Source organism: Staurois parvus, unplaced genomic scaffold, assembly GCF_062004578.1.
Source record: "Staurois parvus isolate SC_StPar_1 unplaced genomic scaffold, SC_StPar_1.0 ptg002686l, whole genome shotgun sequence".
NCBI lineage: Eukaryota > Metazoa > Chordata > Amphibia > Anura > Ranidae > Staurois > Staurois parvus.
The window spans coordinates 845450-872871 of record NW_028320482.1 but is presented as its reverse complement, the minus strand read 5'-3'; the positions used below and the strand labels follow the sequence as shown (position 1 = coordinate 872871).

At 46.9% G+C, this 27422-nt stretch overlaps 2 protein-coding genes across 2 annotated transcripts in view; both read right to left on the bottom strand.

Annotated features, from left to right (window-relative positions):
- The window catches only part of LOC149429896 (uncharacterized), a 137073-nt gene that overhangs the window by 47977 nt on the left and 61674 nt on the right, over positions 1–27422 (bottom strand). Inside the window, exons 4-5 of the mRNA XM_089666358.1 lie at positions 14256–15169; positions 20–22 (exon numbers count right to left, since the gene is read on the bottom strand). Of these exons, the coding sequence (XP_089522484.1) occupies positions 20–22; positions 14256–15169 (917 nt within the window). The remainder of the gene's footprint in view (positions 1–19; positions 23–14255; positions 15170–27422) is intronic.
- On the bottom strand, positions 16995–25921 carry LOC149429901 (gastrula zinc finger protein XlCGF66.1-like). Its single transcript, XM_089666344.1, has 3 exons — positions 25838–25921; positions 17273–17407; positions 16995–17186 (listed from the first exon to the last, which is right to left on the bottom strand). The coding sequence occupies exons 1-3, from the start codon at positions 25919–25921 to the stop codon at positions 16995–16997; spliced, it is 411 nt and encodes a 136-aa protein (XP_089522470.1).

The window sequence follows — 27422 nt, the reverse complement described above, 5'->3', positions numbered from 1 at the left end:
GGAAATAACATCTTATTACCTCCTCTGCTGCCACTTCCACCAACGTCTCTTCTCCACTTCCTCCCCACTCACCTCTCACCCGGAACTTCCTGTCTGTACCTGACATCACTTCCTATCTGCGCCTGACATCACTTCCTGTCTATCTTCCATAGAGACTTCCTGTCTGGGTAGAAGTGAGATCCCCACCTTGTGGAGCTCAGAGGAACTGCAGCCCCGAGAAGCGTCTGGTAGTGTGACCCCGGCCTTGTGCTGGGTGTGTATGGACTGTAGATCCTTATAGAGGGGTCACCTCCACTCCCACCAAGGGGGACAGAAATATATGACTGCCTAGTCCAGCCTTTCTCAGCCAGGGGTCCTCCAAAGGTTTCTAGGGGTTCCTTCAGCAATGAACAATTTCTGTCTCTCTTTAATAACTGATATCAATGATCTCTAAGGGGGGCAGTCTTCTCACTGATGATGATGGAATGTCCTTGTCTCACTGACCACTGATATAAGGGGGTCCTTCTCCAATTGGTCACCAATGTAAGGGACTACTACACTGACCACTGATATAAGGGGGTCCTTCTCCCATTGGTCACCAATGTAAGGGAATACTACACTGACCACTGATATATGGGGATCCTTCTTCCATTGGTCACCAATGTAAGGGACCACTACACTGACCACTGATACAAAGGGGTCCTTCTTCCATTGGTCACCAATATAAGGGACCACCACACTGACCACTGATACAAAGGGGTCCTTCGCCCATTTGTCATCAATGTAAGGGACCACTACACTGACCACTGATACAAAGAAGTCCTTCTTCCATTGGTCACCAATATAAGGACCACCACACTGACCACTGATATAAGGGGGTCCTTCTCCCATTTATCATCAATGTAAGGGACCACCACACTGACCACTGATATAAGGGGGTCCTTCTCCCATTTATCATCAATGTAAGGGAGCATCACACTGACCACTGATATAAAGGGGTCCTTTCTCCCATTTCTCATCGATGTAAGCGATGACTACACTTTCCACTGATATAACGGGGTCCTTCTCCCATTGGTCACCAATGTAAGGGACCACTACAGTCACCACAGATGTAAGGGGTCCTTCTTCCATTGGTCACCAATGTAAGGGACCACTACACTGACCACTGATATAAGGGGTCCTTCTCCCATTTGTCATCAATGTAAGGGACCACTACACTGACCACTGATATAAAGGGGTCCTTCTTCCATTGGTCACCAATATAAGGGACCACCACACTTACCACTGATATAAGGGGGTCCTTCTCCCAATTATCATCAATGTAAGGGATTACTACACTGACCACTGATACAAAGGGGTCCTTCTTCTATTGGTCACCAATGTAAGGGACCACCACACTGACCACTGATATAAGGGGGTCCTTCTTCCATTGATCAACAATGTAAGGGATTACTACACTGACCACTAATCTAAGGGGATCCTTCTCTGATTGTTCACTACCACTACCTTGTTTTCCATGCTCTTGTAATCACCTGGGTGACCGGCACTTCATTGAAGAGAAACTGTCTCCACACTATCCTATCACAAAGGGGGTTATTGGTTCATTATGTAAAAGCAATAAAGTCAAATGAAAAAAAAAATGTAAACTTACACCCAAGCACTTAAACCCCTCTCCTGCTAAGATTTTGAGCCACCAAATACACAAGCATGCAAATGGAAACGTGGGTGCTTTTATGAAAAAGTTGACTGCTCTGTGCATGTGTAAGCAGGTGCTTGTGGCATGGGATTTATTATATTGTGTGTTTTCTTTTATTATTTTTTGACTATTGCACTGTGTGGTTCTGATTGCCTTGCTTGTACTTTGTAAAACTGTACATTGCAAGTTGAGTCAATATCACTGTTTAGTTATCTATCCCTGCAGAGTTGGTAAATCCTGAGAAGCAAGGGTTTACTCTGCTACGCTCTTCTCCCATTGGACATCAATATAAGGGATGACTACACTGACCACTGATATAAGGGGGTCCTTCTTCCATTGGTCACCAATGTAAGGGACCACTACACTGACCACTGATATAAGGGGGTCCTTCTCCCATTGGTCACCAATGTAAGGGACCACCACACTGACCACTGATATAAGGGGATCCTTCTTCCATTGGTCACCAATGTAAGGGACTACTACACTGACCACTGATATAAGGGTATCCTTCTTCCATTGGTCACCAATGTAAGGGACTACTACACTGACCACTGATATGAGGGTTCTTCTCCCATTGGTCACCAATGTAAGGGACTACTACACTGACCACTGATATGAGGGTTCTTCTCCCATTGGTCACCAATGTAAGGGACTACTACACTGACCACTGATATAAGGGGATCCTTCTTCCATTGGTCACCAATGTAAGGGACTACTACACTGACCACTGATATGAGGGTTCTTCTCCCATTGGTCACCAATGTAAGGGACTACTACACTGACCACTGATATGAGGGTTCTTCTCCCATTGGTCACCAATGTAAGGGACTACTACACTGACCACTGATATAAGGGGGTCCTTCTTCCATTGGTCACCAATGTAAGGGACTACTAAACTGATCACTGATATAAGGGGGACCTTCTCCCATTGGTTATCAATGTAAGGGACCGCTACACTGACCACTGATATAAGGGGGATCCTTCTTCTATTGGTCACCAAAAAAAAAAAATCAGGAAATCATAAAGGTAGAAATCCAATTGGTCAGGAAAATGATTTGAGTCGTTTTTAATTTGTGTACGATGCAATCAGGGCTGCTGTTAGAAATCATGGGGCCCTGTACAGCCTACCTGATAGGGCCCCCTCCCAGAGAATATCAAAACAATATTTTCACTAAAATCATTATTAGGGGACACAAACCCAACATAACTTACACAATTCCGGCTAAATCTAAAAGATAAAACTGTATTGAATTAATAAATAAAGCTCTGTGTGTGGATGAGGTCTTGGGGTTCATTCACATGGCCCATGGAGGAGATCGGGAATTTGTCTGGTTCTCCAGGTCAGAGCATTGAGGAGAGATGGTTTCTGAAACCCTTTGACTAGCCAGGAGTATCTACTGGGATTATGACGCCAAGAAGGGATATGGAACTTGTTGGGCATACTTCTTATCATGCCTTAGCTGGTCCTCAAGAGCTGCATAGTGCAGCATTTGCTCATTTTGCTCTGGACTTTATTCATTTTATATTAACTTTTTACAATATTTCCATCTAAGAGGTGTCACTTGGTGACCTAGATCTGAGCTGGATCTGGGCCGGGACATTCAGAAACGAGTGGTGTAATGTACTTTATGTACCCGGGCTGTGGAACTGTTTCTGGGCATCCTGGTGGGCACGCCCTGGCTAATCAAGACTTATTGTGGGCAAGTTTTCCAGCACATAGATGAGGGGGGCAGGGTGGGGAATTCCTGTGACTACTAGCCAGACTGAAAACACTTGTCTAGGCGCCTAGCAGTTCATTATATTATTGTTTAAAGGTGCCTTGTAATGTTTTTACTCCTTATCTTATCTATGCTAATATCCCCAAGAGGGGAATGTCTTCTTTTTTTGGTGGTACAGGACACTACTGTGGGGGGAGGGGGACCCTACAGTGGGGGGGGGGGGGGTTATGTGAAGGGGCAGAGGGCACTGCATTGGGGGGTAAATAACACTACTGTGGGGGAAGGGGGACAGAGGACACTGCTATGGGGGGGAGAGGACACTACTATGGGGGGTGATGTGAAGGGGACAGAGGACACTACTGTGGGGGGGGGGTGATGTGAAGGGGACAGAGGACACTACTGTGGGGGGTGATGTGAAGGGGCAGAGAACACTAGAATGATGGGTGATGTAAAGCTGGGCAGATGATATGGGGGGTGTGTGAAGGGGGTAGAGAATGCTACTGTGGGGGGGGTGATGTGAAGGGGAGCAGAAGACACTACTGTGAGGGGTGATGGGAAGGGGCAGACAACACTATTGTGGGGGGTGATGTGAAGGGGCAGAGGACACTACTATGGGGGGGGGGGTGATGTGAAGGGGCAGAGGACACTACTGTGGGGGGTGATGTGAAGGGGACAGAGGACACTACTGTGGGGGGTGATGTGAAGGGGCAGAGGACACTACTATGGGGGGGGGGTGATGTGAAGGGGCAGAGGACACTACTGTGGGGGGTGATGTGAAGGGGACAGAGGACACTACTGTGGGGGGTGATGTGAAGGGGACAGAGGACACTACTGTGGGGGGGGGGGGGGTGATGTGAAGGGGGGCAGAGGACACTACTGTGGAGGGTGATGTGAAGGGGAGCAGAGGACACTACTGTGGGGGGTGATGTGAAGGGGACAGAGGACACTACTGTGGGGGGGTGATGTGAAGGGGGGCAGAGGACACTACTGTGGAGGGTGATGTGAAGGGGAGCAGAAGACTACTGTGGGGGGGGGAGGGGGGATGGGAAGGGGCAGAAGACACTATTGTGGGGGGTGATGTGAAGGGGCAGAAGACACTACTGTGGGGGGTGACGTGAAGGGGAACATAAGACACTACTGTGGGGGGTGATATGAAGGGGAGCAGAAGACACTACTGTGGGGGGTGATTTGAATGGGCAGAAGACACTATTGTGGGGGGGGGGATAGGAAGGAACAGACAACACTACTGTGTGGGGTGATGTAAAGGGGAGCAGAAGAAACTACTGTGGGGGGGGAGGGGGGATGAGAATGGGCAAATGACAGTACTGTGACAAACTATGTGCTCTTTATGCCCTCTTTTATAGGGGATCTTTTCACACTACTGTGGGGGGGAGGGGGATGGGAAGGGGCAGATGACACTACTGTGACAAACTATGTTCTTTAATGTCTACTACTGTGGGGGGGAGGGGGGATGGGAAGGGGCAGACGACACTACTGTGGGGGTGTCATGGACCCAACCCACATGCACACGCCCACAGTGACTAGCTAACTGAGACGTGCACATCCAGCCGTGACTTGGGGTAAAGAGGGAATAAGGGGGACTTACTTTGAGCACACAAGACTGGCCGTGATATACTTTCACAGCCCACACTACCTCTGGCCACCACTAGAGGGAGACTCCAGCTGGCTGACCACACACACAGGCAGATATGAATCTTATATACAATCTGATGCACGCTAAGGGTTGGGGAGCAGCCTAGCAATTGGCACACCCTTCTAGGATTCCTCCAGCTATTCTACAAGCCAGAACCCCGGTGTTAATCAGTCTTCCACTATCCACACACCCCCACACCAGACACACCACAAACGGTAGCTTGCCACCACCCAACAGTTTGTCCACAGACTGGTCTGCTGGGCCACCACACACACAGATCTCCATCTGGCAGATCTGCTACCTTACAATCTGCATGCAATCTGCCAACATGCAGTGCAATTGCATATAGATAGGCAATGAACTTGACTGAGCATATAAAGACACTGCAATACAATACAATCTCTCCGGAAATATGAGCCCGAGCTTAAGTACCCAGAAGTCACTTATTAATTTTATGATTTAATACCCGGAAAGTGGGCAGTGCATAAAATATGGACAAAGTATAAAGAGTTTAAAAAAATAGAGAAAATACAAAAAGACACACAATTGGCTATTGACTATAAAATAAAAGGGAATAAAAACAGAAATAAAACTTTTACCAAGAGTTGTCCTGCGACTGGAGCAAAGTCAGAGAAAGTCCACGATTCAACAGTCATATAGAACCGGATCCATATGAATCACCCCACCCATATCTCAGGGTCCTCAATTTATTGAAATATGGACATGGGCTGGACATTAGCCCTTGGCCAATCAACCCTGGGGAGTGTTCCTGTACCAGCCCACAGGATGTTCTGGGTACTGAAGTGCCCAAAGTCGATTGGACCAGGAACAGTTTGAATTACCAAGTCAGGGATAGAATTTCTGACACCAGCTAATCAGTCCGATCGAGACAGTACCAATCGCTGTTCAGCTGTCGCAATCAGGCACCATATAACCGTTTTCTGCGTTTCTCTGGGATTCTACAGAGGCTACAAATACAGTTTTAGTTTCAATAATTTTTATTGATAGTTTTTCAAAAATTTAACAGGGAGAAAACATTTGGTTCAGTATAAATGTATGCATACAATACAGCTGTATTAGGATGTTACCCCACCTTTTGGCTGGGGTTGGAAATAGAGTTGCGGCATAAACATCAGAGGTATGCTAGGGGTGAACTGAACCGTGAGGAGGAGTAGTGAGTAGTAAGGGGGTATTAAACAGGGGGAAAATAATGGAACGGGGTGGGGAGGAGGGGAGAATTTGTGGTAGAATAGGGAAGGAGTACCAGTCTGATGTGGATAAGTAGAACGATTGATTGTAAGGTCTCAGGATTTTACGGAGCAGTTTTGTAACCAGTTAGACCATAAGGAATTAAACTTATGTTAGGTGGAGTTATTGATGGCCAGTTTTTTTTCCATTTCGCATTGGAAGTTAATATCTGAAATTAGCAATTGAAGGGAAGGAGCTGTGGTTGTATGGCTAGTTTGGTAGGGGTTAGGTACCACTGATTAAGTATTTTCAAGTAGGATTCCCAATGTAAGTTGCAGTGAGAGGATTTGTAGGTGGATTTAAATGCGGTAGTCCATGTGTGAGTTGGAATGGTACAAATACAGTTTTACATGCAGATGTAGCCTACAGTGTGTCCACTCAGAAGGAAGTATTTTCATCTCTCTTCATCTATTTTAGCTTTCATGAGAGATGAAATATTTTCCTTTGATCTGTGGATATACCTCAGAGCTTGACAGACACATTGGAGCCACTGCTGGTCTCCTGCTGTTTTTGAAGCCGAAATGGCTGGAGCTCCTCTTTTTAGATTTCTAGAAGGTGGCAAACTGTGACTACTATATAGGTGACAATGTTTTATTGGCATCTAGGTGTCACCTCCAGTCTAGAAGCTGCTCTGTCCTTTCATATGCTAATTGGTGAACATATGTCTCTGACTGAACACTTAACTTATCTTTAATAACACGGAACTAAGCTAGATATACAATGACATATTTCTACTGATCACATCTCAACTACCCGATTCTTACATTTGTCACATCTCCCCCCTTCTAGATGACGCATAGCTGAGCCTAAACGGGTCAGCTAACGCGTCTGCCAGGAAGGTTCCCTAGGTTTGGGGGGGAAGCTCTCCCAACTAAAGCTTGGCACCGCTGACATTTCAGCTTGTCCCCTTGCAGATAGGAGAGGGCCACTGTACAGCTCTCGGAATGATCCTAAAGGGTCTGGATCATAACTGGCCAGCAGATCGCTCCTGCGGATCCACTTCATCCACAGGTCACTGACTACCTACTTGAAGGGTACAGGCAAACCTGCCATTGTGTGCAGTCATCATCTTCAGCCACTGGCCATTGTCATCTGGTGGTTCTCTATTAGCTGCAACACCCAGATTCTTGAGCCTGGCATAAGGTCATTCCTTTGGGACCACATCCTCACGACTCCTCAATCCTGGAAGAGCTATGACATCCTCGGGTCCCTTATCTCAGAGTCCAGCTGAAACATTGTTGCCTGCGGTAACTGGCTGCAGGATCTGTTCTGCCCACTTCTTTCACTTGACTTCCAGATTCTTGGTTCAAAGAAACACAAGCCATAGGCACAGCAGGGATGGCTCCTCCAACCCCTGTGACATCCATGGCTTCCACTGGGATCACATCCTCACAGCTCCTCAATTCTGGAAGAGCTAGGACATTCTCTGATCCCGTACCTTGTAGTCCAACTGTAATGCTGTTATTTGCAGTAAATGGTGGCTGGTTATGTGCCCAGCCTCCTCCATTTTCCCCAAAAAGAAACACAGTAGGGGGTACAATTTCCACACTTGCTTGTGGGTTAGATATCCTCATCCTTGGATAGGGGAGTGAGTAATGTCCCACTTGGTTACAGATAACACACTTCCAGGTCTCCATAAATGTAGGTCTGGCTCTTGTAGTTCTTGATGCAGATGGAGGTAACAATGCATTCCCCTGCTGGATTTGGGCCCTCTCGGCTTTGTGCCTTCTCTCAGTTTGTTCTATCCACTGTTGGTGCTTTTTCTCAAGTTGTAGTAACCTGGAGATGAGCTGAAACTGCAACTTGGGGTTATCACTTCCCAAAAGCTGTAGGTTTGTTCCGAGAAAAAAATCCTCTGATCTCTTGTACAGAGAGGGTTTGAGAACAGAGTCACACCGATTCACACAGTCATCTGGAGTGGCACAGTTGCAGGGTTTCACCGGCATGGTGCGCTGTTCTAACTCCATCTCTATCAGAGCACCTAGGAGCTGGTACCTCATCTTGCCAACTGTATTGATATCCTTTAGATCACAGAGGTCATTCACAGTCTCATTGGATTGTCTCAGGTACCAGTGTATTAACTTATCTTCATGGGTTACCATCTTCACGTTTTTGCCCAAATAAAAGATAGAAAAGAAAAACAAAGAAGGGGGGGGGGGGGAGCAAATAGCCAAGTATGTCTTCTAGAAAACAAAAATGATGCACTGAGTGAGCTTCTGTAGGTCAGTCACTTCTACAGAGCTTCCAACCTTTAGTACGAGTTAAATGAATAAACCATGCACTAATGTACTAAGCAGATCCCGCACACTGCCGCCAATCTGTCACGGATCCAACCCACACGCCCACATCGACTAGCTAACCGAGGTCCACACGTGCGGCCGTGACTTGGAGTAAGAGGGAATAAGGGGGATGTAATCTGAATATATATAAGTATATAAGACCGGCCGTAATATACTTTCTCAGCCCGCACTACCTCTGGCCACCATCGGAGGGAGACTCCACTCCAATCCAGCTAGATGACCACACACACAGGCAGACAGGATCTTACATATGATCTGGTGCACTAATTAGGGTTGAGGAGCAGCCTAGCGATCGACACACCATTCTAGGATTCCTCCAGCTATCCTACAAGCCAGAACCCCGGTGTTAATCACTGTTCCACTGTCCACTCACCATCACACCACAAATGGTAGCTTGCCACCACCCAACAGTTTATCCGCAAAACGGTCTGCTGGGACACCACACACACACAGATCTCCATCTGGCAGATCTGTTACCCTTACAATCTGCACGCAATCTGCCAACACGCAGTGCAATTGCATACAGATTGGCAATGAACTTGACCGAGCATATAAAGACACTAGAATACAATACAATCTAATCTCTCCGGAGATATGAGCCCAAGCTTAAGTACCCAGAAGTCACTTATTAATGTTACGATTTAATATCCCGAAAGTGGGCAGTGCATAAAATATGTACAAAGTATAAAAAGTTACAGAAAATAAAAAAAATATAAGCAGACACACAATTGGCTATGGACTATAAAATAAAAAGGAATACAAAACAGAAATAAAACTTTTATTAAGATTTATCCTGCGACTGAAGCAAGTCAGAGAAAGTTTGCAATCCATCAGTCGATAGAACTAGCTCCGTATGAATCACAATGTCCATACCTCAGGGTCCTCAATTTATGGGAATATGGACATAGGCTGGACATGAGTCCTTGGCCAATCAACCCTGGGGGGTGTTCCCGTACCAGCCCATAGGACGTTCTTGGTGCTGAAATGCCCAAAGTCGATTGGACCAGGAACAGTTTGAATCACCAAGTCAGGGATTGAATTTACGACACCAGCGCATCAGTCTGATTGTGACAGTAGCAATCACTGTTCAGCTGTCGCAATCAGGCGCCACCTAACCATTTCCTGAATTTTTATGGCATTCTACATAGGGCACAAATACGGTTTTTACATGCAGATGTAGCTTACAGAGTGTCCAATCAGAAGGAAGTATTTTCATCTCTCTGCAAATAATATTTTAGCTTTTATGAGAGATGAAATCTATTCCTTTTATCTGCATATATACTTTAAAGCTCCCCAGACAGATTGGAGCCCCCTTGGTCTCCTGCAGCCAAAATGTCTGGCTTTCTTCTTTTAAACTTCAGGAAGGTGGCAAAGTCTGATTATATATATAGGTTGCAAATCTTATTGGCACTTAGGTGTCACTTCCAGCCTGGAAGCTGCTCTGTCTTTTCAGATGCTAATGGGTGAGCACATGTCTCTGAATACCTATGACTGAATATTTCTTTAATGACAAGGAATGAAACTAAATTTACAATTACATATTGTTACAGATCACATCTCAGTCCTATCACTTGAATCCCACATCTACGTTACAAACAGAGTTCCATTTGAACTTCTCTCTAGCCCAGGAATGATCTCTACAACTCCAGCTGTTAGGGGACCTGTGATGGGTAACCAGTGCCTTGGAAAGACCTGGGTGGTCGTTAAAATGCAAAGCAGTTTCTAGGGACCAGACTAGTAACTAATACATGGAAGGTCAAGTTACGCTGGGACACCCTGGTGTCAGAATACTTTTATGGGTTAAGGACTCCAGTGCTAAACATTCAGATGGTCAATGGGATCCTATCATTGGGATGTGGCACCTATTAAAGGATCTTATCTGTAGGACCCAAGCCAGTTTGCAGATCCTGGCGACAGGGCACCCAGCCAGTTTCCAGGCCTTGTCACTAGGGTATCCTGCAGGTTGAAGGACTATGTCCTTAGGAAATTGGGAAAGTGCTCAGACACCGGTGTATGCATCTTCTCCTTTTTGGACTTAACCAGCGCAATGGTCTATCACATGAACATTTATGTTCAAGGTCAAGTGGATCATCTTGGAGGTTGCTCCTTAAGGGGGAACTGTCAGGGTCTTGATAACCTGTTAGTGGCACCGCGAGTCCCAGAGGTGAAGGGTGCGGTTCTGGTGGCCACCAGCAGGTGTCTCCCAGCAGATCTCAGTAATTAGGCTCCACCTGATGCTGGCTGCTGGGAAGGTATATAATCCCTTCCTTAACTTTCATCACTGCCTCAGTATTCTGCCTGTGAGCTGCTTTCCTGCTTGATCCTGTATTCTTTATACGTTACCCTGATTCTGGTTTCCTGAATCCTGTTACCCCATCTCTGCTCCCTTTGTTCCCAAACTCAGTCCTGGTCATGCCCTGTTTATGTGAGCTTCCCTCAATTTGTACGGGATAGTGTATTATTTTTTATTTATTTCACTTATATAGCGCCGTCAATTTATGCAGCGCTTTATATATATATTGTACATTCACATCAGTCCCTAACCCTCAAGGGGCGTACAATCTAAGGTCCCTAATTTACATTCATACATACACATACTAGGGACAATTTAGACAGGAGCCAATTAACCTACCAGCATGTCTTTGGAAACCCACGCAGGCACAGGGAGAACATGCAAACTCCAGGCAGGTGGTGCCGTGGCTGGGATTTGAACCAATGACCCTAGTACTGCCAGGTGGAAGTGCTAACCATTTAGCCACTGTGCTGCCCATTATAGTTAGGGTTTTTGCTTCACTGTCATATTTATTTTTCAATTTTCCTTTCTTTATGGTCTGTGGGTGCTGGATGGGTGTTGTGTGCATTGATAAACTCTACTTGGTCTGATTCCAGCTTAGGCATAGCCCACTGATCTGGTCATCTCTGCCGTCACTGGATACCTGCAATCAGTATTCCCTACAAGGGCTGTATATGGCAGGTTCTTGACCAATGTACTCTGAATGGCGGGCTGTATATGATACAACTCCTGACCATTACTTTTGACCACTGTACTTGGTATGCTGGGCTGTATGTGGAATACTCCTGACCACTGCACTGTTTCTTGGACTGTAAATTACATATTCCTGATGTCTCAGCTGCTTTCCCCTCTCAGCCCCTTGCTCTATCCCTGCTCTTTGAATGGGCCCCTCCTGCAAATATGAAAGGCATTCCTAAGACAAGCTGGAACCAGCTCTGCCCCCCCCCCCCCCGGTTGCCTAGGTGACTAGGGGGTCCAACATCAGTTTTAAGAAGCTGATGCCAGAACTCCTGAGGTATTCACCGCTGTGTAGCTGGCAGAAGGAGCCCGGGCTGCGGCTGGGACCTTTTGTAGCCAGGCTCGGCAGAGACTCAAGGCTGCCTTGGACCCCCCTTCTCCCAGCTGGGGAAGGCTGTGTGCTAGACACCGGAGATCCATGAGTACATGCTCTCTGCCTGCTTCACTTGAACTGTTCTTGTGCTGACCTCACACCAACCCCCCTGTTGGATTACTTGCTACAGAGACTCACACCAACCCCCCATGTTGGATTACAATTGCTACAGAGACTCTCCCTTGGCTCTCGGTGTTGGACTTTAAGTGTGTTGGTCCTTCCGTGTCGCCCTGTACTGGCGTATTCCCCCTCCCTACGTACTCCCCTATTCAGTGACTGTCATGTTTGCCTCAATAAAGCTTTGTGCGTTTGCCATCTACTCTGTGTGTTCTGTCCTGCCTACGCTCTGTCACACCTGACCACTGCACTATGTATGCTGGGCTGTATATGACATACTCCTGATCACAGCACTATGTATGCTGGGCTGCATATAACATACTCCTGATCACTGTACTATGTATGCTGGGCTGCATATGACATACTCCTGATCACAGCACTATGTATGCTGGGCTGCATATAACATACTCCTGATCACTGTACTATGTATGCTGGGCTGCATATGACATAACTCTGATCATTTCACTCTGTATGATGGGCTGTATGACATATTCCTGACCACTCCACTATGTATGCTGGGCTGCATATGACATACTCCTGATCACTGCACTATGTATGCTGGGCTGTATATGACATAACCCTGACCACTGCACTATGTATGCTGGGCTGCATATGACATAACCCTGACCACTGCACTATGTATGCTGGGCTGCATATGACATAACCCTGACCACTGCACTATGTATGCTGGGCTGCATATGACATAACCCTGACCACTGCACTATGTATGCTGGGCTGCATATGACATAACCCTGACCACTGCACTATGTATGCTGGGCTGCATATGACATAACTCTGACCACTGCACTATGTATGCTGGGCTGCAAATGACATAACTCTGACCACTGCACTATGTATGCTGGGCTGCATATGACATAACCCTGCTAGGCTGCATATGACATAACTCTGATCACTGCACTCTGTATGCTGGGCTGCATATGACATAACCATGACCACTGCACTCTGTATGCTGGGCTGTACATGACATAACCATGACCACTGCACTCTGTATGCTGGGCTGCATATGACAACTCTGACCACTGCACTATGTATGCTGGGCTGCATATGACATAACCCTGCTAGGCTGCATATGACATAACTCTGCTAGGCTGCATATGACATAACTCTGATCACTGCACTCTGTATGCTGGGCTGCATATGACATAACCATGACCACTGCACTCTGTATGCTGGGCTGTACATGACATAACCCTGATCACTGCACTCTGTACGCTGGGCTACATATGACATAACCCTGATCACTGCACTCTGTACGCTGGGCTACATATGACATGACCCTGATCGCTGCACCCTAGGCTATATGGGACATGTTCCTGACCCCTGCACTCTGTACCCTAGGCTATATGGGACATGTTCCTGACCCCTGCACTCTGTACCCTAGGCTACATATGGCATAACCCTGATCCCTGCACTCTGTACCCTAGGCTATATGGGACATGTTCCTGACCTTTGTACTATGGGGCTTTACCGCATAGTATTTTATTTGTTGGACAAGTGTGACCAGCATTTGCCCAGCTGTGATACATTCTGGCCATAATTTGGTAAAAACCATGATTTCCTATGATCACTGGCTCCATCTAGTGGTCATAATTAGGTATTATTCCTGAAATATCTCCATCAGTAAAAAGATATGGCATTATGGTCACTAGATGGGGACAATTATCATAGGAAATCTCTGTATGAAAAAAATACGTCTGATATTTGTCATGGCTGGGGAAAGGCATTTTTTCAAAATTTTTTTTACAAAATAGACCTCTAAGCCTCTAAATTACAAAATGTACTCAGCCAATGAAAGGTGATGACTCAATTTTTATTCTTCTGCTATCAATGGCCAACCCGGTCCCACACTTCATCCATGTCTTTGGTGACCTCTGATCTCCTTATGAACTGTTTCTTCCATGATGAAGATCAGCCATGGAGAATATCTGAGGTGTATATCAGGGTGTGCTTCTTCCCCACATGAGAGCTGGCATGTCCAGCAACATTCATCTAGAAAACATTTCCCGCACTCAAGGCACTAATACACCTCTAGGGTGTGTGGGACCCCTGATGTACAGGAAGACAGGACTTCAGTGAGGAACATTTCCCTCACTCAGGACAGGAAAGTGGCTTCTCCACCCGTGTGAGATCTCTGATGTCTGTAAAGAATGGACTTCTGTGAAAAACATTTCCCGCACCCAGGACAAGAATATGGCTTCTCCCCTGTGTGCAGTTTCCGATGATTATAAAGATTGGACTTATCTGAAAAACATTTCCCGCACTCATGACAAAAGTATGGCTTTTCCCCCGTGTGAGACCTTTGATGTTTGACAAGCTTTGGTTTTTGTGCAAAACATTTCCCGCACTCAGAACAAAAATATGGCTTCTCTCCCGTATGCAGTCTCTGATGAATATAAAGACTGGACTTATCTGAAAAACATTTCCCGCACTCAGAACAGGAATACGGCTTTTCCCCTGTGTGACACCTCTGATGTCTGTAAAGATTGGACTTCACTGAAAAACATTTACCGCACTCAGGACAAGAATAAGGCTTTTCCCCCGTGTGAGATCTCTGATGTGTGACAATTTCTGATTTTTGTACAAAACATTTCTCACATTCAGGGCAGGAATACAGCTTATCACCCGTGTGCAATCTCTGATGTCTGGAATGAGAAGATTTGAATGAAAAACATTTCTTGCACCCAGAACAGGGATATGGTTTTTGCCCTTTGTGCAATCTCTGATGATTATCAAATTTAGACTTCTCTGAAAAACATTTCCCACATTCAGGACAGGAGTATGGCTTTTCTTCCATGTGAGATCTTCGATGTGTGACAAGTTCTGATTTTTGTGTAAAATATTTCCCACACTCAGAGCAGGAAATTGGCTTCTCCCCCGTGTGAGATTTCTGATGTCTGGACAGATAAGACTTGTTTGAAAAACATTTCCCGCACTCAGGACAGGAATACGGCTTCTCCCCCGTGTGAGAACTTTTATGCACATTAAGACTGGACTTAAAACGGAAACATTTCCCACACTCAGTACAGGAGAAGCTCTTCCCTGTTGGAAGGCCGGCCCGGTCCCGCACAGTCTGAGGTTCCTCAGGATACGAGGAATCCGATGGTCCATCTACACTGGGTGGTGCCGGATGGACATTGGAGGGAGCCGGGTTTTCTCCTGGACTATACTGTGTGATGTCCTCATCTTCTACTTTCCAGTCTGGAGACAAAGTGAGACAATCCTCGGAGGTTTTCCTCATCTCCCGGCCATGGACTAAAATACAAAGACAAAGAGGATTACTAGACAGGAGCTGATTGGTTCCCCCAAACCAGGACTCCGCCCACATCAGGCAGCTTGGTCTCTGAGAAGCTTACAATTCCACCCTCAAGGGAACTAGGAAATGGCTCCTCTGATCTCCTACCAGGTCATTTCTTTATTCATGGACCTTAGTCAGAGAGTGAGGAAACAACCAGAACTGTCTTTTATAGGAGGGACAGTGATGAGGGGATTATAGGACGAGGGTCCACACCCCCTCTATCACTCATCGCCATCTTCCCAACACAAGAAGTACTGCACTTCCTTATTTAGTCCATGATTTAGTCATGAAGAACAGAGGGGCTGAGCCCCACCAGAGGTCAGAGAGTGAGGATGGGGGGAGAACAACCAAGATGAAGACTGGACTGATCCTGAAGACCACCATCATTGGGGTATTGACTCCTCCCTCATTATCACTTTCTGTTTAAGGGTCCAAAGTTGGAGGATGTTATCACATTATTATCACCATGTAAAAGTCTGTGCTCCAATCACATCATCCGATATAAAATGTCCAGCTGGTAGGAAATGGGAGCAAAAGAAGTAAGGACTATGTAATGTACAACTTATTATATAGGATACAAAAGTTAAGACTATACAGTTTCAGAATTGTGTAATCTACAAGAGAATATAGTGCAGGGGTCAGAACTCATAATATTGGTATTCAGTAACTCAGTGACTTGGGTCTGAGAATATAGAGACATATCCCTCCACCCGGCACAGCCAGCAGACAACAGAGCAAGGAACCCTGGGAGAATTACTGTTAGGCATCTTGCTAGACCCGGGCATGGGGAAGGAGACCCAAGACACGCACTCTAGGTACATAGGTTGAGCAGAGCCTATGGTGAAAATCAACATTTTGCTGCCAGCTGAACCCCAGAATCTCCATAAATCCAGTCTAGATACATAAATTGTGTCTGCAGCACAGAGAAGGAAGATTATCCGAGAGAAATCCAGGAATACAGGACGGGGAACACAGCTCAGGAAAGTGACCAGGGGATTACAGGCTGATATCACCCAGTCCCCGCCCTACTCTGGACCAATCAGTGAGCAGTATGGGTGGAGGAATGGATTTAGTGTTCATGACCCACCTGTGCTGATCTCTGTAGGAGTGTCCTCCTCTATAAATGTCCCCGTTATTCCATCCTCCTCCATAGACTGCTGATCATCCCTCACATACGCCTCTTCTTCTTCTGATTTAACCTCAACTTTAGAATCTCTCAGGTTTCCACTCTGAATAATAAAAATTATATGAAAGGTAACAATGCAGATAATGTACAGATCCTAATGATACTATCAGTAATTGTTCCTCATCTACCTGATGATGGTGAGGGATGGTGTGACCTTCCTGTGTGGAATCCCGGGAATACAGAGGACGGGGACATCTCTCTGGTGGGTTCCCATGACTGGATCCATCTACCTGATGATGGTGAGGGATGGTGTGACCTTCCTGTGTGGAATCCCGGGAATACAGAGGACGGGGACATCTCTCTGGTGGGTTCCCATGACTGGATCCATCTGTAGGAAACACACACACTGACTGAATCCATTGTTTCTATGTGTTTATCAGATGATGGGGGATCTAGGTGGATCCTCCGTACTGCTCTCTCCTTTACAATAAAGTCTCCTCTTACCCGGTGATGTGAGGGGCGGCTGATTGTCCATCATGACGTCCTTGTAGAGATCCTTGTGTCCTTCTAAATACTCCCACTCCTCCATGGAGAAATAGACAGTGACACCCTGACACCTTATAGGAACCTGACACACACAATGATACAGTCACCATCCAGACACATCCCTTGTCTGTTACTGGAGAATGTCCCAGAATTCCCGGCACCGCTCACCTCTCCTGTCAGCAGCTCCATCATCTTCTTGGTGACTTCTAGAATCTTCTGCATGTTGTGTCTCTCAGGGTTTAGGGAGTCACATGGAGGCACTGTGATGGTCATATGGTCACCTGACTTCAGAAGAGGAAATCTCTGTATTGAGTAATCAATAGGAATATCATGTTAGAATACCAGAATCCTCCTCACCTCTCCGGTCAGGTCTGTGTTTTATTAATAGAGATCAAAGTGATGTCATGTGACCTCCCAGAATCCTCCTCACCTCTCCGGTCAGGTCTGTGTATTAATAGAGATAAGAGTGATGTCATGTGACCTCCCAGAATCCTCCTCACCTCTCCGGTCAGGTCTGTGTTTTATTAATAGAGATGAGAGTGATGTCATGTGACCTCCCAGAATCCTCCTCACCTCTCCGGTCAGGTCTGTGTTTTATTAATAGAGATGAGAGTGATGTCATATGACCTCCCAGAATCCTCCTCACCTCTCCGGTCAGGTCTGTGTTTTATTAATAGAGATAGGAGTGATGTCATGTGACCTCCCAGAATCCTCCTCACCGCTCCAGTCAGGTCTGTGTTTTATTAATAGAGATAGGAGTGATGTCATGTGACCTCCCAGAATCCTCCTCACCTCTCCGGTCAGGTCTGTGCTTTATTAATAGAGATATGAGTGATGTCATGTGACCTCCCAGAATCCCCCTCACCTCTCCGGTCAGGTCTGTGTTTTATTAATAGAGATCAGAGTGATGTCATGTGACCTCCCAGAATCCTCCTCACCTCTCCGGTCAGCAGGTAGATGATCTCCAGGGTGAGGTTTAGTATCTTCTCAGTCATGTGACTCCGGTCCTCCTCCATCCTCATTGGTGCCATCATGTGATCTATACAGGACTCCTTGTAGACGGATAACTTTGGGAAATGAAAGTAAGAATGATTTGGATGGTATTGGTCACACAATAATAGGATGTGGATGTGAGAGGGGAATAGGAGGGTTGCTGGACATTTAGTAACTACTGCCCCCATGGGAACACATTTAGTTTGGACTGTTTATTGTTTGATACATTTTCAAGAACCGAGAACCCTCTTGTCCTGCCAGATCAGAAATGTATTTTTCTCTGTTGAGTTTGTTTGGTTTCTGAACTGGTTTTGATGAGTTTTAGATCTGCAGACAAGGAATGATAAATGAAATCATTCCTTTGACTTCTTTGCTCTGAGGCAGTGCTGTGAGGTCAATGTATGATCATCATGAGGTCAAGGAAGGGGAACTTGCAAACTATTGGCCGGAGTTGCCAGATAATCAGGATAGTTTCCAGAACTCCGGCTGCAAAGCTCCAATCTCTGGCAGCCTGCTGACTGACAGGAGTGATGTCACTGTCACTCTCTGCACTAAGAGAAGGGATTGGATAGTTGGACAATGTTGCTGGTGGAGTAGAGAGTTGTGGGGGAGGAGTCTGTTCTCCTCCCTCCAATGGCAACCCAGGACCTGCAGACACTATGCATTTATGCTGGGCCTGCAATGTACCATCTGCTTATGTGAATTGTGTCTCTTGTTTGTTCATGGAATGTTATCGATTTTAGATCTTATGTATCATATTGGACTTGTATTGATACATGGATGTTTTATAACAGTTGGTTTAAATCGTTTATGTTTGATACATTGGTGTCTGTGAATCTATGGGAGGTCTCCAAGGGAGTTTTTTTTTTTGCACGTCATTTTATATGTGGTTTCATGCAATCTTTGTTCTCTCAGCTGTCAAGTATTCCTGTACTATCCAGGACATTGTACAGAGTTATGGATAAGTTCCTGGGGCTCTAAATTCCAGCATCGGCACTTCCAGAGCCTGTGTCATGAAAAGGTATTGGACTGCCTTCCCAATACATAGCACTGACCCCTGACCACCCTCTAGGTCAGTGGTTCTCAACCTGGGGGTCAAACAACCCTTTCACAGGGGTCCCCTAAGACCATCAGAAAACACATATTTCCGATGTGTAAAGAGCAGCTACTGTGTAGAAAGCAGCTACTCTGTTAAAAGCAGCTACTGTGCTGAAAGCAGCAGTATTGGAGGTAAAACGACACTTCATGAATTATAATTACTGGGTAAATAATTTTATGGTTGGGGGTCACCACAACATGAGGAACTGTATTAAAGGGTCACGGCATTAGGAAGGTTGAGAACCACTGCTCTAGGTGATGCTGTGCAATCAGACCTCCTCTAAGAATGAGTGCCCACCAAGGGGTGAAGGACTGTCCTACTTCATTCCACTTGGTATCTTGAAAAATTATATTTAAGCAGTGAGATGGTAAGAAGGTGAAGGTTGTCTTCCTTTCCTGGCAGGAGTTCTGTAAGGAGGTCTGAAAAAAACAAGGGACCCCCTCTCTACCTGAGAGTCCCCCTGGGCCCTACAACCTCCTCTTCCCTCAAAGCCCTGCTGCCTGCCAACTTTACCAAGGATCCAGAACCTTTCAGCTACACAACCCCCACAGAGGCCCCAAAATTCTCAATCCCTTTACCCCCTCAGTGCTGAGCCCCACTAACCCCAAAAGGGTATTTATAGTCCATCAGTCTATCCCTTACCCCTCACAGACTATCAGCTACTCTAATTCCCTGAGACCCCTCAGTATTTTCCTCCCTCTGACACCAATGATGGAACATATTCTTCATGGCCGGCTGGGGAATGTTTTCTTCCTCCTGAGCAGCAATGTAAGGGGCTCTATGCTCCATACTCCTGACCCCGGCACTCCATCATTGTGTTGGCTGCATAGTGTAATGATTGCCCATTGGCTGCCTGTGTAGTGTCATCATTGCCCTTTGTAGGCCATGTATGGTCAGGATGGTCCTTGTCTTGTCTATTTATTGTCAGTGCTGTTTGTTTAGAGGACCATATTACTAGAATTTATCTCCACAATGAGGAGAATGTTCCGGCCCCGGAAGTGGGGGAATGTTCTGCCCCTGAAGGGGTTCATCTGGGTTCCCACACTATATATGTGTGTATCATCATCTGTTGGAGATAAAAGACGTCATAGTGACTATGGAGGAAGAGGACGGACATGACTATGGAGGAAGAGGACGGACGTGACTATGGAGGAAGAGGACGGACGTGACTATGGAGGAAGAGGACGGACGTGACTATGGAGGAAGAGGACGGACGTGACTATGGAGGAAGAGGACGGACGTGACTATGGAGGAAGAGGACGGACGTGACTATGGAGGAAGAGGTCGGACGTGACTATGGGGGAAGAGGACGGACGTGACTATGGAGGAAGAGGACAGACGTGACTATGAAGAGGACAGACACGACTATGAAGAGGACAGACACGACTATGAAGAGGACAGACACGACTATGGAGGAAGAGGACGGACACGACTATGGAGGAAGAGGACGGACACGACTATGGAGGAAGAGGACGGACACGACTATGGAGGAAGAGGACGGACGTGACTATGGAGGAAGAGGAGGGACACGACTATGGAGGAAGAGGACGGACGTGACTATGGAGGAAGAGAATGGACGTGACTATGGAGGAAGAGGACGGACGTGACTATGGATAAAGAGGATGGACATGACAGGGGTTACTGGGTGTAAATAGGAAATAACATCTTATTACCTCCTCTGCTGCCACTTCCACCAACGTCTCCTCTCTACTTCCTCCCAACTCACCTCTATCCTGGAACTTCCTGTCTGTACCTGACATCACTTCCTGTCTGTACCTGACATCATTTCCTGTCTTCCATAAAGACTTCCTGTCTGGGTAGAAGTGACATCCCCACCTTGTGGAGGTCAGAGGAACTGCAGCCCCGAGAAGCGTCTGGTAGTGTGACCCCGGCCTTGTGCTGTGTGTGTATGGACTGTAGATCCTTATAGAGGGGTCACCTCCACTCCCACCAAGGGGGACAGAAATATATGACTGCCTAGTCCAGCCTTTCCCAGCCAGGGGTCCTACAAAGGTTTCTAGGGGTTCCTTGAGCCATGAACAATTTCTGTCTCTCAGTAACAACTGATATCAATGATCTCTAAAGGGGGGCAGTCTTCCCACTGATGATAAAATGTCCTTCTCCCACTGACCACTGATATAAGGGGGTCCTTCTCCCATTGGTCACCAATGTAAGGGACCACTACACTGACCACTGATATAAGGGGGTCCTTCTCCCATTGGCCACCAATGTAAGGGACCACTACACTGACCACTGATATAAGGGGGTCCTTCTCCCATTGGTCACCAATGTAAGGGACCACTACACTGACCACTGATATAAGGGGGTCCTTCTCCCATTGGCCACCAATGTAAGGGACCACTACACTGACCACTGATATAAGGGGGTCCTTCTCCCATTGGCCACCAATGTAAGGGACCACTACACTGACCACTGATATAAGGGGGTCCTTCTCCCATTGGTCACCAATGTAAGGGACCACTACACTGACCACTGATATAAGGGAGTCCTTCTTCCATTGATCAACAATGTAAGGGGTCACTACACTGACCACTGATATAAGGGGGTCCTTCTCCCATTGGTCACCAATGTAAGGGACCACTACACTGACCACTGATATAAGGGGGTCCTTCTCCCATTGGCCACCAATGTAAGGGACCACTACACTGACCACTGATATAAGGGGGTCCTTCTCCCATTGGTCACCAATGTAAGGGACCACTACACTAACCACTGATATAAGGGGGTCCTTCTCCCATTGGTCACCAATGTAAGGGACTACTAAACTGATCACTGATATAAGGGGGTCCTTCTCCCATTGGTCACCAATGTAAGGGACCACTACACTGACCACTGATATAAGGGGGTCCTTCTCTGATTGTTCACTACCACTACCTTGTTTTCCATGCTCTTGTAATCACCTGGGTGACCAGCGCTTCATTGAAGATAAACTGTCTCCACACTATCCTATCACAAAGGGGTTATTGGTTCCTTATGGAAAAAGAAATAAAGTTAAATGAAAAAAAAATGTAAAGTTACACTCAAGCACTTAAACCCCTTTCCTGTTAAAATTTTGAGCCAAAAAATACACAATCATGCAAATGGAAATTTACATTTTGTGGGCGCTTACATATGAAAAAGTTGACTGCTCTGTGCATGTGTAAGCAGGTGCTTGTGGCATGGGATTTATTATATTGTGTGTTTTCTTTTATTATTTTTTGTTCTGATTGCCTTGCTTGTGCTTTGTAAAACTGTACGTTGCAAGTTGTGTCAATTGCACGGTTTAGTTATCTATCCCTGCAGAGTTGGTAAATCCCGAGAAGCAAGGGTTTACTCTGCTACTCTCTTCTCCCATTGGACATCAATATAAGGGATGACTACACTGACCACTGATATAAGGGGGTCCTTCTTCCATTGGTCACCAATGTAAGGGACCCCTACACTGACCACTGATATAAGGGGGTCCTTCTCCCATTGGACATCAATATAAGGGATGACTACACTGACCACTGATATAAGGGGGTCCTTCTTCCATTGGTCACCAATGTAAGGGACCCCTACACTGACCACTGATATAAGGGGGTCCTTCTCCCATTGGTCACCAATGTAAGGGACCACTACACTGACCACTGATATAAGGGGGTCCTTCTTCCATTGGTCACTAATATAAGGGATGACTACACTGACCACTGATATAAGGGGGTTCTTCTCCCATTGGTCACCAATGTAAGGGACTACTACATTGTGTGGGGTTGTCGCTGGAATGGTTTTCCTGGATTTTTTTTGGGAGGTGCTGCCTTCTCCTGGGAAAACATAAAAAGGAGAAAGCTACTTCTAAAGAGTTCTCTATGCATGGGAAAGGAATAGGAGATGTACCAGCATGTGAATGATACTCAGCCTGAACCCCTATGTGGGAGCCCAGTCGGGGATCCAAGGTAATGGACTTGTGTTAGTGAAATGGACTTACAGACTAAAATACTTTCTCACCTGTTAAAGGTATGGCTACCTCATGGATCAGTTGGGGAGCACCAGGAACACAGATAAAAGGTCACTTTGAGGACTTTGTACAGGAATGTGCATGGAGGATGTCTCTGAGAATTGTTAGATTGCTAAATGTAACTATTTCAGTAAAATAACCTTGCTGTCATTTAAAATGCCTGATCTGAAATAATTTAAGGGATGCATGCATGGTGTATCAAAAGAACAGGGCTTGAAAGGAGACAAGAGGAGCTAGTGAATTCTGTACCAATGTTCAACAAGCAGAGAAGCTGTCTGGAGGAGGCCATATTGCCATTGTCAATGACTACAATGCGAGTATCAGGTGCATAAGCAGCCAGCCAATTGGGAAGTGGGTGACATGACAGGGGTGACGGAGGCCCTGGTGGTGAAAGAGCTTGGTGCTTAGTCTCTTGCCCTAGCGACTGGTCAGGACTGAACTTGCGATACAGGGCACCCTAGAGACCTGGCCTGGGAGTCACAGGCGATGGCGTGAGGCTTCATGAGAAGAATACGTATGGGATATGTACAGTTTAGCTTCCTAGAACCAAAGTCACTGGGAGTGAGGTGACCGGCTACTGAGTTGGTGGAGTCCAATAGAAGCTCTTTGTTACCGGCTCAGAAATGTTGTACAATTTAAGAAAGAGAAGTACAGTATTCTGAAGCAAAGTGAGGAACCAGGTCCATAGAGATATATGTGAGTGTTTCAGAAGTGTGCCATGGATTACAAAGAGTTAACTGTGTTCTAGAAGAAGAGCTTCATTTTTAGGATGGAGTGTCTCCTTAACTTAGTATCAGTGTGAAAGTCGACCTAAGCCCACCTCTGGGAGCACTAGAGAGAGGTCGCTCCAGGTTCAGCACTTGGGCACAGTAAGCCCCGCCCACACTTTATATATTATTATTATACAGTATTTATAAAGCACCAATAGTTCGCTCAGCGCTGTACATTACAAAGGGGGACAGAACATGTGACAGAATAACAATACAATGCAAAACATGAGGGGATTGAGGGCCCTGCTCTTTGGAGCTTACAATCTAGGAGGGAGGGGATGGTGGCACAGGAGGAGATAGCTGTGGGGGATGGAGTGGTAGGAAGAGTGGAGGAGGTCGGCAAGTTAGCAGAGGGTGGGGTAGGCTTCCCTGAAGAGATGGGTTTTCAGGGTGCACCTAAAGGAGAGGAGAGTAGGTGATAATATGATGGGTTGGGGCAGGGAGTTCCAGAGGATGGGTGACACCCTGGAGAAGTCCTGGAGGCGGGCATGGGAGGAGGAGATCAGGGAACTAGAGAGAAGGAGGTCTTGTGAGGAGCGGAGTGTGCGTGTTGGGTGGTACTTGGATATTAGGTCAGTGATGTAGTTCGGGGCAGTATGGTGGACAGCTTTGTACGTCAGCGTTAGGATTTTGAATTTGATCGGTTGGGCAATCGGAAGCCAGTGGAGGGATTGGCAGAGGGGGGTGGCGGAGACGGAGCGGTTGGAAAGGTGAATGAGTCTGGCAGCCGTATTCAGGATGGACTGAAGCGGGGATAGCCAGCGGCGAGGCAGGCCAGTGAGGAGGGAGTTGCAGTAGTCGAGTCGTGATATGATGAGGGAGTGGATGAGCTGTTTAGTGGTTTCTGGGGTTAGGAACGTGCGGATTTTGGCGATTGCGGAGGTGGAGTCTGCACGAGTTTGTTAAAGATTGGACTTGGGGCTGGAAGGATAGGTTGGAGTCCAGAATGACACCAAGTACTCTGGCCTGCGGGGCGGGTTTGATGGTGGCATTGTTGGATGTGATGGAGAAGTCAATGGGGGGTGTTGTCCGGGCTGGGGGGAAGACAAGAAACTCGGTTTTGGAGAGGATCAGTTTAAGGAAGTGGAGCGACATCCAGTCTGATATGTCGCTCAGTAGGTGTGTGATTCGGGTGGAGACTGAGGGGGTGAGGTGGGGGGTTGAGAGATAGATTTGTGTGTCGTCGGCATAGAGGTGGTAGATGAAGCCGTGAGAGTGTATGAGTTCCCGTACAAATTGGAGTGAGAGCAATAATTGTGGGCCATTATATACGGTTAACTCTAAACTGATGACCTGTAAAGGCTTCAAAAGCGTCACTCATGAGCAATGCTTGGATACTGAAGCTTGTCGCCATTGCATCAGCAAGCACCATTTTTTTGTTCAATAAATCTTTTAGTATAATTTTACTTTTAACAAGATTGCAGTAAAAAAAAAAAAAATCAGGAAATAAAAGGTAGAAATCCAATTGGTCAGGAAAATGACTTGATATGAGTAATTATTAATTTGTGTACGATGCAATCAGGGCTGCTATTAGAAATCATGGGGCCCCGTAGAGCCTACCTGACAGGGCCCACTCCCAGAAAATACCAAAACAATATTTTCACTAAAATCATTATTAGGGGAAACAAACCCAACATGACTTACATAACTGTATTGAGTAATAAAGAAAGCTCTGTGTGTGGATGAGGCCTTGGGATTCATTCATATGGCCCATGGAGGAGATCGGGAATTTGTCTGGTTCTCCAGGTCAGATCATGGAGGAGAGACGGTTTCTGAAACCCTTTGACTAGCCAGGAGTATCTACTGGGATTATGAGGCCAGGAAGTCCCCAGAACAGTGGTGCATCTGCAGGAACATTGATTGGGCAGACACACCTTCACCAGCCAGGGATATGGAACTTGTTGGGCATACTTCTTATCATGCCTTGGCTGGTCCTCAAGAGCTGCATAGTGCAGCATTTGCCCATTTTGCTCCAGACTCTACTCACTTTATATTATTAACTTTTTATAACATTTCCATCTAAGAGGTGTCACTTGGTGACCTAGATCTGAGCTGGATCTGGGCCGGGACATTCAGAAACGAATGGTGTAATGTACTTTATGTATCCGGGGTTGTGGAACTGTTTCTGGTCATCCTGGTGGGCACGCCCTGGCTAATCAAGACTTATTGTGGACATGTTTTCCAGCACATAGACGAGGGGGCAGGGTGGGGAATTCCAGAGACTACTAGCCAGACTGATGAGACTTGTCTAGCAGTTCATTATTGACTAAAGGTGCATTGCAATGTTTTTACTCCTTATCTTATCTATGCTAATATCCCCAAGAGGGGAATGTCTTCTTTTTTTGGTGGTACGGGACACTACTGTGGGGGGAGGGGGACCCTATAGTGGGGGGGTGGTTATGTGAAGGGGCCGAGGGCACTGCATTGGGGGGTAAAGAACACTACTGTGGGGGAAGGGGGGCAGAGGACACTGCTATGGGGGGCAGAGGACACTACAGTGCAGGGTGATTTGGAGAGGACACTACTGTGGGGGGGTGATGTGAAGGGGACAGAGGACACTACTGTGGGGGGGTGATGTGAAGGGGACAGAGGACACTACTGTGGGGGGTGATGTGAAGGGGACAGAGGACACTACTGTGGGGGTGATGTGAAGTGGAGCAGAGGACACTACTGTGGGGGGGTGATGTGAAGAGGAGCAGAGAACACTACTGTTGGGGGTGATGTGAAGGGGCAGAGGACACTACTGTGGGGGGTGATGTGAAGGGGAGCAGAAGACACTACTGTGGGGGGTGATGTGAAGGGGACAGAGGACACTACTGTGGGGGGTGATGTGAAGGGGGGCCGAGGACACTACTGTGGGGGGTGATGTGAAGGGGGGCCGAGGACACTACTGTGGGGGGTGATGTGAAGGGGACAGAGGACACTACTGTGGGGGGTGATGTGAAGGGGGGCCGAGGACACTACTGTGGGGAGGTGATGTGAAGGGGGGCAGAGGACACTACTGTGGGGGGTGATGTGAAGGGGACAGAGGACACTACTGTGGGGGGGTGATGTGAAGGGGACAGAGGACACTACTGTGGGGGGGTGATGTGAAGAGGAGCAGGGAACACTACTGTTGGGGGTGATGTGAAGTGGAGCAGAGGACACTACTGTGGGGGGGTGATGTGAAGAGGAGCAGAGAACACTACTGTTGGGGGTGATGTGAAGGGGCAGAAGACACTACTGTGGGGGGTGATGTGAAGGGGACAGAGGACACTACTGTGGGGGGTGATGTGAAGGGGGGCCGAGGACACTACTGTGGGGGGTGATGTGAAGGGGGGCCGAGGACACTACTGTGGGGGGTGATGTGAAGGGGGGCCGAGGACACTACTGTGGGGGGTGATGTGAAGGGGGGCCGAGGACACTACTGTGGGGAGGTGATGTGAAGGGGGGCAGAGGACACTACTGTGGGGGGTGATG